This window comes from Lithobates pipiens, unplaced genomic scaffold (assembly GCF_037356315.1).
Source record: "Lithobates pipiens isolate NorthernLeopardFrog02 unplaced genomic scaffold, aLitPip1_a1.2 Scaffold_28, whole genome shotgun sequence".
In the NCBI taxonomy this organism is placed as follows: Eukaryota; Metazoa; Chordata; class Amphibia; order Anura; family Ranidae; genus Lithobates; species Lithobates pipiens.
Window position 1 is genome coordinate 150,563,591 of NW_027507789.1, and position 16,891 is coordinate 150,580,481.

General features: G+C 44.2%; 1 protein-coding gene across 1 annotated transcript in view; it reads left to right on the forward strand.

Annotated features, from left to right (window-relative positions):
• Nucleotides 1-16,891, forward strand: part of LOC143935664 (proton channel OTOP2-like) — a 112,859-nt gene that overhangs the window by 74,250 nt on the left and 21,718 nt on the right. Inside the window, exon 4 of the mRNA XM_077459697.1 lies at nt 7,605-7,789. Within this exon, the coding sequence (XP_077315823.1) occupies nt 7,605-7,789 (185 nt within the window). The remainder of the gene's footprint in view (nt 1-7,604; nt 7,790-16,891) is intronic.

A 16,891-nucleotide genomic window follows, 5' to 3' on the forward strand; every position in this document is an offset into this window, starting at 1 on the left:
CCTTGGAGGCACTACGTAGCCAACTCTTTACCTTATATCTGCTTAACCATTTATGGTCCCTGTCGCATTGCCCCGACCGGGATTTGGGCATGAGGAGGAGGTTTTTGCTGGCTGATCGAAGACTGCGGTTTGGTATGTAATGATTTATGTTCTCAGTTAGGTATTGAGGAGCATCTCTATGTACGCAGTCTGCGTAGTAGGCGTAGCAGATGGTGAGACTGGCTACTGCTCCTATTTGTGCAACCATTGACATTTGTGAGTCCAAAATGACCCCGAGACTCTTGGCCTTGGTCTTTGGGGAGATGGTCTGCCCAAAGATGGCAGGTGGTGTCCAGGAGGTTTTGGTTATGGAATTATGATTTGGGTGTAGGATAAGAAGCTCTGTCTTTGATTCGTTGAGTTTGAGGGAGTTGGGGGTCATCAAGTCTTCTATTAAATTGAAGCAATTTTCTAGTTGTTAGTGGTGATCTCTTTGTCCAGTGATACGGAAATAAAGTTGCATGTCGTCAGCGTATGAGTAGAAGCAGAGGTCTGAACATCTGATGATTTGGAGGAGTGAGTGGATGTAAATGTTGAAGAGGACTGGTGACAAGGGTGATCCTTGAGGGACTCCGCAGGCGACTGCCTGGGATTCAGAGAAGAATTCTCCTAGTTTCACTGTCTGTGAACGATTTCCTAGGAAGGACGTAAACCATTGGGGATCTGAGCCTTCGACTCCTGCTACTTCTGTGAGGCAGATGAGTAGAGTATTGTGGTCTACTGTATCAAACACTGCGCTGAGGTCTAACAGTACCAGGAGACATGACTCTCCGTCATCCGCTGCTTCGAGGGCGTCGTCCCATAACTTGAGGAGTGCTGTTTCTGTTCCATGGCCCAGGTGGAAGCCTGATTGCAGCGGGTCCAGGAGTTTGTGTGTATCCAGGTGGAGTTGTAACTGTTGTACTACAGCTTTCTCCATGATCTTAGAAATGGTGTTAAGGCTTGTAATTGGCCTATGGTTGTTTGGGTCCTGAGGGTCGAGGTTAGGTTTCTTTAGCAGGGGTTTGACGATGCCTTGTTTGAAGTTGCTAGGAACGATCCCTTCTTGGAATGATCAGTTTATGAGGTGCGTTATAGTGGGAGCCACGATGTCGGAACATTCTTTCAGTAGTTTTGTGGGGATGATGTCAATTAGTGATGTACTGTCACAAAGTTTATTGGTGATGTTTTTTGTGGTGTCCGCGGTAATTGGCGTCAGTGAAAACTTCAGCGGTTGTGGAATGTTGGTGTAGATATTATCTTTTTGTTTTTGATGGCTGAGGTTGGCTGTTTTCTTCTGACAAATTGTTTTCCTGATGGTTTCGACTTTATCGATTAAAAAATCGTTGCAGTAATCTTGCGATTCATTTGCTGGGGGCTCTAGGCATACCGGGTTCATTGATTGATTGACTATTTTAAACAGTTCCCGAGGGCGGTTTAAGGTCGTTGAGATCGTATAGGAGAAATGATCCTTTTTAGCTTTGAAGATTGCTTTGTGATAATTCTCCGTGAGTCCTTTGTAGTTTGAGTGTTTTTCCTCTGTGGGATTTCTTCTCCAAGTTCTTTCCGCTCTTTTGCGTTCTTGCTTTAGTAGAGAGAGGGAGCAATTAAACCATACAGAGATTTTTTTCCTTATGAGCGTCCTGCGTTTTGGGCCTACCGAGTCTGCCGATTGCAGTAATGCCTTGTTCAGGGAGTTGAGTGTTTGCTCCGCAGAGTGGCTTAAGTTTATTGTAGTTATCTTATTGGATAGAGTGGTTTTGAAGGATTTGGAGTACAGTTTTTTCTGAGATCTGTTCCAATGCGTTGTTGCAGGTTTCCGTTTTTCGTGGGTGATGTTGGAGGAGATTTTGAATTTGATGGCGTGGTGGTCCGTCCATGGCAATGTCATGTTGTCGAGTATGTTGATGTCAATGTTTTGTTTAAAGATGAGGTCCAGGGATGGGGTCTTGGGGCTCGTTTGCCCAGAGGTTGAAATCTCAGAGTGCCAGGAAATTTTTGAATTTTAGGGTGTGTATTGTGATGAATTCCGTGAGGGGTGAAAGAAGATTGGACTTTGGTCCTGGCGGTCTGTAGCATAGTAGAATATGAGTGGTGTCATGGGATGTTGATTGAAGATGTAGCGTCAGGGTCTCCATAAAAGGCACTGTGAAGATGGTTTGGTGAGCTCCAGGTGAGATTTAAAGATCACTGCTAGGCCTCCTCCTTTTTTCCCTTTCTGGTGCTCAGTTAGGATCCTGTAGTTCGGTGAGGATGGTGTTGCAGTCAGGGGTTAGCCAGCTTTCGGTGATGAAGAAGCAGTCTACATTGTTCTTGGTGATGAAGTCGTGTACTTCCAGTCTGTGTTTGACTGGAGATCTTACCTTCCCCGCATGGATAGGCTGACCCCTGACTCCTTGATGGATTCCCCCTCTCTAGATGGGCGGAAACGTATGGACTGCATCATGTCTGGAGGTGGAAGCACCCACGGGAGTGACAATTCACATGTCACTCAGCTATCTATGCAACATTCTCCCATACAAATATTATATACCTGAGTGATACGCTAATATCTTGCATCCTGGCTGCATCTATCCTACCCCGAGGTATCTCTGACCATGCCCCAGTTTTTCTGCAGCTTAAAATAGATCTAGATTCTGGCCCTTCTTTGTGGAGGCTGTCGCGCTTCTGGGTCTCGGATGACCGTGTCTCCCCCCCAATGACCTCTGAAATAGCTGATTTCTGGCTGAGGAATAAGGGTACGGCAGCACCTACAGTGGTTTGGGACGCCTTCAAAGCCCATACTTATGGTCAGTAACAGCTTGCCATTGGAAACGTGAGGAGGGAATCATCCCTGGCCCTTGAAGAGGCGGAGGCCAGAGCACAGAGGCTGGAAACTCAATATGTCAATACCGGGAATCGTGCAGTTTATGGGGACTTACAAGTGCTCTATAAAGGACTGGCTATCCTCCGGGCTACCTCTTCCTGGAAAATTCTCCTCTCCCAGTCTCAGAGGATTTTATAGCAAGGCAAAGGGACAGGTAGCTTGCTGGCCTGGCTTGCTAGAGAGGGTTCCATGATTGCTCACATTTCTCTCGTTAGGGATATAGACAATGACTCCTTACACTCTGATCCGGCTATGATTAAAGTTCAGTTTCAGAACTTTATACAAGAGTTTACTCCTCCAGGGTAGAATATGACGCTGGCAGTGTATCATCCTTTCTCGATACGGTAGAGTTTCCAGAGCTTTTCCCTGAAACACGCAATAGACTAGATGCTCCCTTTACGAAGTAAAGAAGTACAGACTGCTGTTGCCTCACTCCAGACTGCAAAAACGCCGGGTCCGGATGGACTTCCCGCAGAATTCTATAAAGAACATGCTGATGGTATAATTTCCCACTTCCACACTTTACTTCTTACTGTGCTAGAAGAGAACTGCATCCCACAGTCCATGATGGAGGCGGTCATTGTGGTGGTGCCCAAGAAGAAGAACCCCAAAATGTGTGTGTCCTATAGCCTGATTTTACTGCTCAATGTCAACGCCAAGATTTTCATCAAGATACTGGCCAACCGCCTGAACTGTCCTTGGTGCATGAAGACCATTCTGGCTTCATGCCTGTCAAGGGCACTGACATCAATGTCTGGCTATTATACACCAACATCGCCCATTCCAGAGATGGTACCCCCTCTGGGGTTGTGGTGTCTCTCGATGCAGAGAAGGCCTTCGCTACGTTTTGGCTTTGGCCCGAATTACATCTCCTGGATACAGCTACTTTACAGATCCTCTACAGCCAGAGTTAGAAATAATGGGATCCTTTTTCCACCCTTCCCTCTCAGCCAAGGTACCAGGCAGAGATGCCCGCTATCCCCTGGCCTATTTGCACTGGCGATGGAGCCCCTAGCTATACTGATTCGATCATCCCCATGAATCCCTGGTATCCAAATTGGTCCCCTATGGGAGGAGATCTCCCTGTATGCAGACCATGCCTTGCTATACCTACCTGATGCCTTGGAATCCCTTAACGCAGCTCTGACATTGATAGACCACTTTAGGGTATCCTTGGGCATCAAGATCAACTGGTCTATGTCTCTCCTGTTCTTCCTATCATGTACACCTCAGCACCCCCCACCCCCTTCCCCCCAAGTTAGATTCCAGCTCTGTTAGGTCTCGAAATTCCGCTATTTGAGAATAGAGGTGCAGACTAACCTTCCCTCCTATCTTGATGACAATGTATACCCAATGCTACATTAATTGACTCTTAAGTGTCAGACCTGGAAGTCACTAACCCTCTCCCTTGTAGGCAGAATCAACCTCATAAAGATGACCTTCCTCCACAAATTTTTATATGTGTTTAGGAATACCGTGGTCCCTATTCCCAGTGGCTTTTTTGGCAAACTAGACCAAATTATTACCAATTTCATTTGGGCAGGCTGTACTCTTAGAATAGCCAAATCTACCCTACAGATGTCGTTAACACTGGGGGGTCTGTCCCTACCCTGCTTCCATCAATACTATTGGGAGGCAGGCTTGGTGACTGTGCGCTGGTTGTTTGCACAGGTGGAAACTAACCTTGCAGCCAATTTAGAGGCAGCTTTACTGGGGTCTTATGCAGCACTAAGTAACCTGGTGTTTAGCAGGCTGAAGGTACATGACACTATGACTATACCAATGACAACCACGGTTAAGGTATGGGATCAGATGACCAAGTTCATATGTCCCTCACAGATGGTCTCCCCCAGGCCCCACTTTGGGGAAACCCTAGGTTTCCACACCTATTCACAATTCCTGATCCCATTGTAGTGGCTAGATTTGGAATAACTAAAATACAGCATGTGATGCCGGATGTTAATTTACTACTATACGATACTCTCAAAACTACATTCCATCTACCCTCCTAGATGTTCTTCCATAATGTTCACACTGCCCATTTCCTACTGCGCATGCGGGAGTCAAGTTTGTGAATGGGGCGCGCTGTGTTCTGGGACACACACAGTTCCCAGAACACACCACACTAGAAGATGACGTGAGGAGGAGAAGACTGAAGATCACTGCGGAATAGGAAGAGGCAGATTAGGAAAATCTGCCTAGCAACAGGCATTTCTGGTAAGTTAAAGAACACATTTTTTTTTTCCTCCAATTTTTTAGGAACATTTTTAGACAATTTTTTTTTTTTGAGTGGCCCTCCACTTTAAATTGCTCCAAAAGAGGATCCTAAATCATTTGCAATTGCAGTTAGAAAATCAGCTCCACAATTTCACCAGTGGCCATATGGGGCCCGTGGGCGCCCCCCCCAATCCATGCGCCTGGCCCCTAATCTACATGCAGGGCGCTGGACGCATGGATTAGGACACCCCCCCAATCAGGTCTCAGGACCCACTTCTTTTTTTGGCTGGGAGAAGAAGCAACAGCTCCAGCTCTTCCCTCGGCAAGCTGGAGCAAGGAGCAGGATTGGCCTCCTAAGGTAAGGTCACTGATTGCTGCCATCCTTCTCCCGCCAGGGGGGCACTGATCAACGCAGTCTGTGTCCCATGGTGGGCATGGATGAACACCAGCCATCACTGAATTTCACCATACCTGGAGTCAAAATCTTAGCCCTGTAAAACATCCAGAGATGGAACGGTGAGGATAAGCAAGAAGTATTTGAAGTCAAAAGTACATAATATGCCTGATTCACACATCTCTCTGGAAAATATATACAGTATATATTCAGTGATTGACCATATGTTGCAATAACGGATGATATAATGTGTATCACAGTGCACATTATAGTGTGAACTAGCTTCAAGCAAGGGTTGTAACCCTTTAGGGCATGTCATGTAGGCTGGGCTGCCTTTTTCCTTTATGTAGGCTGGGGCCAATTGAGTTAGGACAGAATAATAACAGGAAGTGGAAGCCTGCAGTGAGTCATCATATACGTTGTGGACTTTGGGGTTGGTTGGGAGCAGGGAGAAAGAGAAAACCCATTTTGGGGAACCTAAAACAGAGGGAAGGAAAAAGAGCTGGTTGGCAACTCCTTGTTACACTTGAGCTTGTAATGAACAGTGTCACAGTTGTTTCATGGGAAGAAGGAGGTCATGTACAACTTTACTGACGAGAACTTTGCACCACGTTCACATTCACTGTAAGTGTTTAGAGGCTGAACATTTGGAGAATAATTTATTTCATTAGGTGATCCTAAGGTTGGGAGTATGTGAGTAGCCAAGATGACGGAATTCTTCAATAACATGGGTATTTGATGCCCCATCTCGTTTCTGTTGCAGGAGGTGCCCTTGGCCAGGATGACCACAGTTGGTGGTAAATCCTGCTGCTTGCATGCTTACATAGCCCTACATACATTTTATTGACCCTATTTATAAGATTTTTTTTTATTCTTAGTTTGCTTTTGCCTTTGCTTTTTATGGTAAAATTGTTCAGAGCAGCTTCATAAATGGGAGCTTAATGGATAAAACTTTGTCTCTGGTTTTCCCACATAAAGAAATAAAAAAGAATAACCCTGTGAATCCCCATAGTTGGAAAATACATGAAAATCATCAGATTGTTTATTGTTTGCTTAGCTTGGATCTTAATTAAAAACTGGACCCTCAGTTGCATAAATCCAAATAATTTGTGGAAGTTCAGCAATATGTTAAAATGAAGTCAATTGTCATAACCGCACTGGAGCAGGCAAAGTAATGAGGGCAGGCTTACCTAAAGGTCACCTACCCGATGACGGACGGGGCACTTACCATCTGGGACAATACTAATAGGATACCTTGGGCTGATGAATTTGATTGGTGACAGTTTACCATTAAGACATTGATTAAAGAGGGACCCAGAGTTAGTGATGCATGAGTCGTTATATAGCTTCTGTACTCACAAACCTGTGTTCACACTGGCAAAAGAAAGTCTGCCAGCACTGACTTTCTGTATGTAATTCTGAAATGTCATGTGATTGGATCCTGAGAACTGCAGCCTGCTCCACCTCATGCCCTCTGCCTGCCTGGCACTAAAAGCTATGGGGGTTCTGTGATAGCGACACCTGATGTAAGGCTGAACTCTCATGGGGACATGTGATGTCAGGGGGCACTCTAATTGAGACACCTGAAGTAAGGGGACACAATGATTGGGAAACCTGGTGTAAAGGTTTACACTAAAAATTGGCAACAATTAGTATTGAAATACTATGGAAATTGTACAATGGGCATTTTTTGATGACTACATATGTACTGGGCACAAACATGAGACTCAGATATCTGCTTGAAGAAAATTTTACTGACCATACTACTTTGAACTTTAATTGAGTACCCCTGTTCTAGAATTTCACATGGCTGCTAAAGTCCTTTCATGCATGTATACCAACAGAGTAAAAAGTTCTTAATTTTCTAACTATCAAAGGGATGCATGTGGAAGAGGCGGGGAGTGCACACAATATTTCCCAGGGGTCAATCCTACCAGTTGGGAAAGGAGACTACAGGGACCTTGGGCTCCAGATTTTGCTGAAGGTACTTCAACCAAGAGTGAACAATAATGTTATTGGGGTTCTGGGTATAAAAATGTATTTTATCTTTATTGACATTGTTACTTTTAGAGACGTTCCTCTATATAATTGTGCTCTATATCTTCTCAGGTGTTTTCTGATGGTCCTGCTGGCAGTAAATCTGACTACATGGATTATCACGGTAATTGAAGAATCCAGACAACACACAAATGAACTACAGGAGTACTTGTACAGAAATCATTCACAGGAGCACTTATACAGAAATCATTCACAGGAGTACTTGTACAAAAATGATTCAGAAACAAATAGTCAAGGTTTTAATTTTAATATTTTAATTTTAAGCATTTTTTAATTTAATGTACAGTATTTTATTTCTTCTGCTCAATGCTAAAATCATGAATATTCTGTTTCTGCATGAACACTTTCACCAGAGCAGGAATAAAAGGGAAATCTTCCAATGAGGACAACTGTCTAACAGAGAAGTTCCCTCACTTTTGAGGGATTTCCTTTCACTTCCTGTTGTTTATGTGTGGCAGAAAAGGAAGAAAAATCTCAAGAATGGGATACAAACAGCAAAAAAAATAAATAAATAAATAAAAAGTAATCTTTCCCTACTCAATCTAAAATGAAAAAATAATTCAGCTTTAGATATATGTCAGGCATGGCTTTGACTTATACTGTTAACTGCTAGGGATACACTGATGATATTGGGGATTTTTTTTGTTACAATTACAAATTTTTGCATTCATCAAGATTTCATTGAAATTGGCATCTAATTGACCATGGGACTTTGTGTATAAGCAGAAGTTAGGGTTTTGATTATTGACAAGATTAGGATCAGCATTGGTGTTAATGCTAAGTTTAGGGGTACATTCAGAGTACTTTGTCTACTGTAGCAGAGGTGCTGAATGACCGCTCTGCATCTCCCTGCACTGATTTGGAGCCAACATATGACAGATCCAGACCCCTTTACTTCAGCGACAGGGAGAACTGACAATGTAATTAGCTGCTGGCAAGTGACAGATCCTCACGCTCTGTAAACACTGCCCCTCTCCTGCTGTACACACTGCCCCCCTCTGTTGTTTGTATTCTGCTGTCAGTGGGGAATTCCCCACTGACAGTAGAAATTAGTCACTGGTTGGTAGGACCCCAGCGGGTGCCTGCTACTAATAACCAATGCAAAAACAGAAGCAAAAACAGAACGTTTGTCTGATGACATCCGTTTAGGTTCTTTTCCATCTTTTTAATGGAAGAAAAATAGGACTTTCTTCCTTTTCAATAAACGGATGTTAATAAAGGTGGATGACAACAGATGATCATCCGCTTGCCCATAGAAATACATTGGTATACATTTTTGATATACGGAACGCCCATGTGAAAGGGGCCTTACATAACACTGAATCCCACTAGCGACCAGATCAGTTTCACTTGGGAACTGAGAGGTACCTGCTCTTAGAATCTGAAGTCCTTTATGTTAAGTTGATTCTAGGGGAGGCTATATGTCGTGTGAAATTGGTGTTAGAGGTCTTTGCCGACAGATTTTGCAGCATTGAAAAGTTGCTGGAGTATAATCAGATGGTGCATTCCTTAGTCAATCAGGACAGTTTTCTATTTGGTGAAGCACAGCTTTTGATTGCTCTGAGGTAGCTCTTTGTGGTATCAAGAGCAAAAAGATGTTTTCTCTTCTCCTTCCCTAGTATGTCTCAGAACGAGTCTCTAGTGTGGACGCTGGAGGATGACAAATCTTAAGCTGACCATACATTATCATACCTCCCAACCTTTTGAGATGGGAATGAGGGACACCTATTAGCAAAAGTATGCAGGTATAGGACACACCCCCTGGCACGCCCCCTTAAAGGAGAATTGTACAAAAAACAAGATTGGTTAAGCCCACAAGTGCTTTTTTTACCACTACTATTCCTTTATATTGAAATTTGCAAATGCAGCAATTTAGAAATCAGATGAAAGGTTTAGCACTGGAAAACACTTTTTGATAGATAAAAAGTGAATTTTATATACATCTACATAGATCAGACCAAGATGAGGGACAAATGAGGAGGAATGAGGGACAGAGGGACATTGCTCCAAATCATCGAAAGTCCCTCGAAATCAGGAACAGGGAGCTATGCATTATACAATTTTCTTGTACAATTATTGTATAATCTCTTTTGGATTTACCTTTAACTATGTAGTGCAAAGGACTACCTGATTGGATAGAAATTGAAAGTGTTGTTTAGGTTTGACCTTATATTATATATACTATATTGGGCAATAAGTTTAAAAGGCTAAAAATAAAACTTATGTGGCTCACGGCCAAAGTTTAAAAAGCTATAAATAATAAGAAAAGAGCTTTTAAAAAATATAAAAATGAAGGATACAAATTGAAAGTGCTGTTTAGGTTTGACCTTATATTATATATACTGTATTGGGCAATAAGTTTAAAAGGCTAAAAATAAAACTTATGTGGCTCACAACCAAAGTTAAAAAAGTTATAAATAATTAAAAGAGCTTTTAAAAAATATAAAAATGAAGGCACACTATCATCGTTTAAATGTTACAAAGAATACTAACAGAATATGTAAATAAGAAATCAAGGACACAAAAAAATTCTAAACGAACGACAGATTGCAAAAGATAGTAGGACAAACCCCAAAAAATTCTTCAAATATATTAATAGTAAAAAGGTCAGGTCTGAGCATGTAGGCCCTTTACAAAATAATCTAGAGTGGGTGGCTGGGAACAAAAAGAGAAGGCAAATGTATTAAATATTTTCTTCAGCTCTGTGTATACAAAGGAGCATGTGGGAGCTCATGTCCATAATGGGGGTGGTATTGATAGCCCCAAATTATTCACAATGGCTCAAAAGTGATACGGCCCAGAAATATTTAGAGAGAAAAAAGGTGGATAAAGCACCTGGACCAGATGGCAATCACCCACGGATCCTAAAATAATTGAGCTCTGTCATTTCAATTTCAAAGCCATTGTTTATCATTTTTAGGGACTCGTTAATGACTGGAATAGTTCCACTGGATTGGCGTAGGGCCAATGTGGTGCCCAGGGGCGGAACATAGTGACCAACGGGGGTGCTATGGGGCCCGCAGCCGAGTGGGGCCCAGTGAGGATGAGAGCACAGCCGGCACAGTCTACCAGTCAGGGGAAGAGAGAGGAGTGGAAGAGGCGAGCTGTCCGAATAAGCAGAGAGCATGATTGCCCGCTGCAATAGCTTTCATTAGAACTTCCGATGTTCCCAGGGGGTCACGTCACATAGCTCCACCTTTTGGCCCGACGCCTTTGATAGATAGAATGCTGGACCAATGCAGGACATGACGATGAGCCCCGGGAAGACGGGAAATTCAAATGAAAGCTATTACAGCGGGTAATCCCGCTCTCTGCTGATCTGGTGGCTTGCCTCTTCCTCTGCACAGGTGAGGCTGTATGGGGCACAGGCAGGGCAGGCTGTATTGGGTACAGGCAATGCTGTATTGGGCACAGGTCATGCTGCATTGGGAACAGGCAGGCCATGCTGTATTGGACACAGGTCACGCTGTATGAGGCACAGGTCACGCTGTATGGGGCACAGGTCATGCTGTATGGGGCACAGGTCACGCTGTATGGGGCACAGGTCACGCTGTATGGGGCACAGGTCACGCTGTATGGGGCACAGGTTACGTGGTATGGGGCACAGGTCACGTGGTATGGGGCACAGGTCACGCTGCATTGGGCACAGGTCATGCTGCATTGTGCACAGGTCAAGCTGTATGGGGCACAGGTCATGCTGCATTGACACTAGGGTGGCTGTAGGGGGGCTGTTTGCAGGCGGGGCCCCATACAACATTTTGCTATGGGGCCCTGTGATTTCTAGTTATGCCCCTGGTGGTGCCCATATTTAAAAAGGGATCAGTCTTTACCAAGTAACTATAGACTTGTTAGTTTAACTTTTATAGTCGGGAAGATACTGGAGAGTTTAATAAAAGACCATATAGATGAGTTCTTGCTGGAAAAAATATATTTTAAGCAACAGACAGCATGGATTCATGAAAGATAGAAGTTGTCAGACAAATCTGATTTCTTTTTGTGAGTAAAACCTTGGACGGAGGGGTGGCTGTGAACGTGGCATTCTTGGATTTTGCACAGTTTCCCCACACACTTGGCTAATGTAAGGTTAGTGGTGTAAGGTAAAATCTTCAGGCTTGGAAAGATCAATTTGTAAATGGATAGAAAACTAGCTAAAAAAACGTATTCAGAGAGTAGTGGTTAATGATTCTTCCTAAGGTTCTCAGTGGTGTACCCCAAGGTTCCATGCTGGGACCCATACTTTTTAATACCTTTATAAATGACATAGGGTCTGGGATTAAAAGTACCATTTCAGTGTTTGCAGATGACACCAAGCTATGCAGTGGAATAATTTCCTTACAGGATGTCTCTAACTTACAAGCTGACCTCAATGCAAGGTGCGGTTTCCAAAGTGAGCAAAGTCATTTCTTGTATTAAGAGAGGTATGGACTCCAGAGAGAGAGAGAGATATAATTTTGCCCCTGTAAAATCATTATTAAGACCTCATCTGGAATATGCAGTTCAGTTTTGGGCACCAGTTCTCAAAAGGGATATTGGGGAACTGGAGAAAGTGCAGGGAAGGGCAACCAAATTGATAAGACGAATGGAGGAGCTCAACTATGAGGAAAGATTAGAGGAGCTGAATGTATTCTCTCTTGAGAAGAGGAGATTGGGGGGATATGATCAACATGCACAAATACATAAGGGGTCCATATTTTAAGGTCATCACAGAGAACAGTGGGGCACTCTTTATATCCAGTGGAAAAAAGATTTGACCCCAAAATACGGAAACGTTTCTTCACAGTAAGAGCTGTGAAAATGTGGAATAGACTCCCTCCAGAGGTGGTTCTGGCCAGCTCAGTAGATTGCTTTAAAAAAAGCCTGGATTCTTTCCTAAATGTACATAATATAAATGGGTACTGACATTTATAGGGAAAATAGGGAAAATTGATGTTAGGGACTTCAGATATTGAGTCTGACTTAGTGGAAGGGGACCTCTCTTACGGCTCTGGTTCTGGTCTCACTGGAATGGGAACAGGGAGACCGGAGCGCAGCGGGGTAGGAGAGTCCAGCCAGGTGCAGCAGCAGGTGCTGGGTAGATGAGGATCCTCTGGAGCAGGAACTCTCTGTAGCAGGGAAGCAGCTAGGAGAAGACTGCAGACCGTGGAATCAGGATGGATGGATCTTCTGGATGCAAAGGTAGCAGACACAGAAGTAAGCAGGAGTCAGCAGAGGTATCAGGTACAAGCAGAGGTTCGGCAACAGGAAAACAGTCCAAGAAGTGTCAAACAAGCCGGGGTCGGAGCAGGAGAGGTCAACAAGGTCAGACGGAGCCGGGTCAGGTATCAGATAGGTAGCAGGCAGATAAGCAGGTTACTTCAGGCACAAGCTGCAGACGAGACAGCACAGAACCCCTGCAACTGTGCCTTTAAAAAGGGCCACTGGCGCCAATCGAGCTAACGCTCGCCCGTGCGTGCGTGTACCGCGCGCACATACGATCGACGTGCACCCGCGCGCGTCGGAAGACGCTCGTGCCCACGACGACCCGCGGCACGAATGCGCGTGCGTGTACGGAGAGCCGATCGCAAGGAACGGACGGATTCCTGACATTGCCCCCCCACAAGGGGCAACCTCCGGGTGCCCCTAGTGGCTCTTTTCTCCGGGTGTGCAGCAAAGAAGGCCTGGATCAGTCTATTAGCATGTACATTAGAAGCAGGTTCCCAAGAATTATTCTCCGGGCCATAGCCCTTCCATTTAATTAGAAACTGACCTTGTCCCCGTCGTCTTCTGAAATCCAGAATGGCCTCCACTTCAAATTCCTCACTGCCATCAATCAGCACAGGGTCAGGTGGCCTTGTTTCTCTACCAGGGAAGGGATCAGGTACAGCAGGCTTAAGTAGAGCTACACGAAAGACTGGATGTATTCTCATGGAATCAGGCAGGGACAGTTCATAAGACACCTCGTTAATTTTCCTCTTAACAGGAAACGGGCCCAGAAACTTGGGTGCCAATTTCCTGGAGGGACATGCTAATTTTAAATTAGAAGAAGACAGCCATACCTGGTCCCCGACTTGAAGGATCAATTCTCCCCTTCTTCCTCGATCAAAGCTCCTCTTGCTGTCAGCCTGAGCCTTGGTTATGACTTCCTGCAGGGTCCGATTATTCTGCTGGAGAAAGGATACCGTATCCTGTACTGCTGGAACATGAGATTCTGTAAGGATATCGGGAAGAAAAGACAGGTTAAAACCGTAATTGGCAAAAAACGGGGACTGCCCAGTGGTAGCATGGCTGGCATTGTTGTAGGCGAATTCCGCCAGCGGTAACAGGGAGACCCAATTGTCTTGGACAAAAGAAGAAAAACATCTAATATATTGCTCGAGGGTTTGATTGGTGCGTTCCGTTTGCCCATTGGTCTGTGGGTGGTAGGCCGAGGACAGGGCCAATTCTATTTTTAAAGATTCACATAGGGCTCGCCAGAAACGGGAGGTGAACTGAACCCCTCTATCAGATACAATATTGGTGGGTACCCCGTGGAGCCTGATTATTTCTTTGATAAAAATATGGGCAGTCTCAGTCGCGGAAGGGGTTCCCCTTAAGGGTAGGAAGTGGGCCATCTTGGTCAGACGGTCACAAACTACAAAGATAGCAGTGCAGTTCTCAGAAGGGGGAAGTTCCACAATGAAATCCATAGTGATCATCCGCCAAGGGCGGTCGGGTGCGGGAAGAGGTTTAAGCAGCCCCCAAGCCCGATTTCTGGGGACCTTATTCCGACTACATACGGGGCAGGAATTTACATACTGCTTGCAAAACTCCCTCATGCCTGGCCACCAGAAGGAGCGCTGTACCAGTTCCAAAGTCTTGCGGACACCAAAGTGCCCAGCGAGCGGGTGGTCATGAAGGAGACCCAAGACCTTAATTCTCACATCTTCAGGGACGAAGATCAGGTTGTCCTTCCAAAGCAGGCCTTCCCTGGATGCTAGTGAGATTCCCGGGGGACAGGAAGATGTGGAGGAAGCACTCTTTAGCAGAGACACTAGGTCTGGCTGGATGAGTAGAAAGGTGTTAGCAGGGAGGATGGTATCTGGGGGTGCGGTGTCCTTGGGGCTGTCAAACATACGGGAGAGTGCATCTGGCTTAACGTTTCTTGATCCAGGGCGATAGGTTATGTGAAAACAGAACCGTGAGAAAAAGAGGGCCCAGCGAGCCTGCCGAGGTTTTAAGCGTTTTGCGGTACGGAGGTACTCGAGGTTTTTGTGATCCGTGTAGATGAGCACGGGGTGTACCGCCCCCTCGAGTAAGTATCTCCACTCCTCCAAAGCAGACTTAATGGCAAGTACAACATCATTTCTTATAAAGGTTGTCTTCCTTTTCCCTCCCTCCCCCCCCCCCTTCCCTCCCCTCTCTCACTCGATCCTGCTCCATGGGATTCCTTTTAACTAACATTCCACCATCTTCAAATAATTTTCAGTTTTACCAAATAGTACCCAGAGACGCCATTTATTCTGGTACCTCTCCTCCATGTTATCCAGTTTTATACATTGACTCTTCAATAATTCGTGTCCTTTCTAATCTTTCTGCCCACTCCCTCATCGAGGGAGGATCAGATCTTTTCCATTTTAACGGTATCAATGATTTAGCAGCGTTTAATAAACAGGGGATCAAGGAATACCCATATTCCCTCTCTCCTTTTTCTATATCATGAAATAGGCATACCCATGGATCCCTCCTAATCCTTTCCCCTGTTATTTCAAAAATAGTTTCTATTACTTTATCCCAAAATGTCTGTATCTTAGGGCACAGCCACCATATATGAGCGAATGAGCCCTCCCCCAAACAGCCTCTCCAACATGACCGGGGGGTCGCACTACATATTTTATTTCCTTGTTGTGGGGTTATGTACCATCTTGTTAAAAGTTTATATGACATCTCTCGTGTTTGTGAGTCTACAGCAACCGAATAGGTTCGTCTAATTATCCTATTTCTATGATAATCATTACTTAAGGGCCCGATTTCGCTTTCCCATTTTTCTAGGTAGGGGGGATAGTTTTGCTCTATTCTTTCTATTAGGATTTTATAAAGTTTTGAGATCCTTTTTTCAAGGCACTGACGGTTCACTAATAGCTTCTCCAGTGGTCTAAATTGTTCCTTACCCCGTAGTGGCTGTGGTAGAGACTGAATTAAATAATATAATTGATAATATCTCCATTTATCTAATGGTTTGTGACCCCATTTCCCTATAATTTCCTCATATGTGCACATCCTATTTCCTTCCATCACCTCCTGTAGTTTAATGTTGTCTTTCTTAACCCATCTACTATAATATAAATATTCCTCTTGACCTGGGATAAAAAATTTAGTGTCCAATAGTGGCATTAATGGTGAGTTGTGCTCCCAGTTATGTCTCTTATTTATAGTGTCCCATATCTGAAGTAAGTTTTTTGTCAGTGTGTTTGTGCTATGGCCTAATTCTCTGTGTTTTGCAGGTATCCATACTATTTCCCCTAATTCCCTTCTACTTAACTTAATTTCTAATTCAACCCAATCCTTTCCCTTTTTATTGTGTATCCAATCCGGGATTCGTGAGATTGCTATGGCCTCGTAATACTTTTTGAGATCCGGCATTGCCAGCCCTCCCCTATCTTTACTTCTTATCAGGGTATTCAGTGCCACCCTCGCCGCTTTTTTTTTCCATATAAATCTATTAATCAAAGTTTTTAGTTTATTTAAATAGACCTGTGGTAACACTATTGGGATCATTTGGCATGTATAGGTGAAAATTGGTAAGATAAACATTTTAACTACGTTTATTCTACCTGTCCATGATAGAGCTTTATGTTGACACCTTTCCAAATGTTGTTTAATTTTATTTAGTATGGGTATATAGTTGGCCTCAAACAGATCACTCATCTCTGTTGTCAACCTTATTCCCAAATAGGCCAGTTCCCTCCCACACCATCTAAAGGGGAATTTAGATTGGAGGATGTTCTGCTCTGTTGTTGGCGTATTTAAATTCAAAATTTCAGATTTAGATATATTAACCTTAAAGTTAGAGACCTTCCCATATTTTGATAATTCTTCCATTATTGCTGGTATGGAAGACCCAGGGTTGGAAATATAGAGCAAGAGGTCGTCCGCAAACGCTGCAACCTTGAACTCCCTCTCAGCAGCCCATATCCCATGGATGTTATGATTCATCCTTATGGCCATCAGCAGGGGTTCAAGCGACAATATAAATAATAATGGGGATAACGGGCAACCCTGTCTTGTCCCGTTGAACAACTCAAGGGGGCAGGACAGGGCCCCATTTATTCTTATTTTAGCCTTAGGGTGGGTGTATAGGGCTTCTATCCAGCTCCTCATCC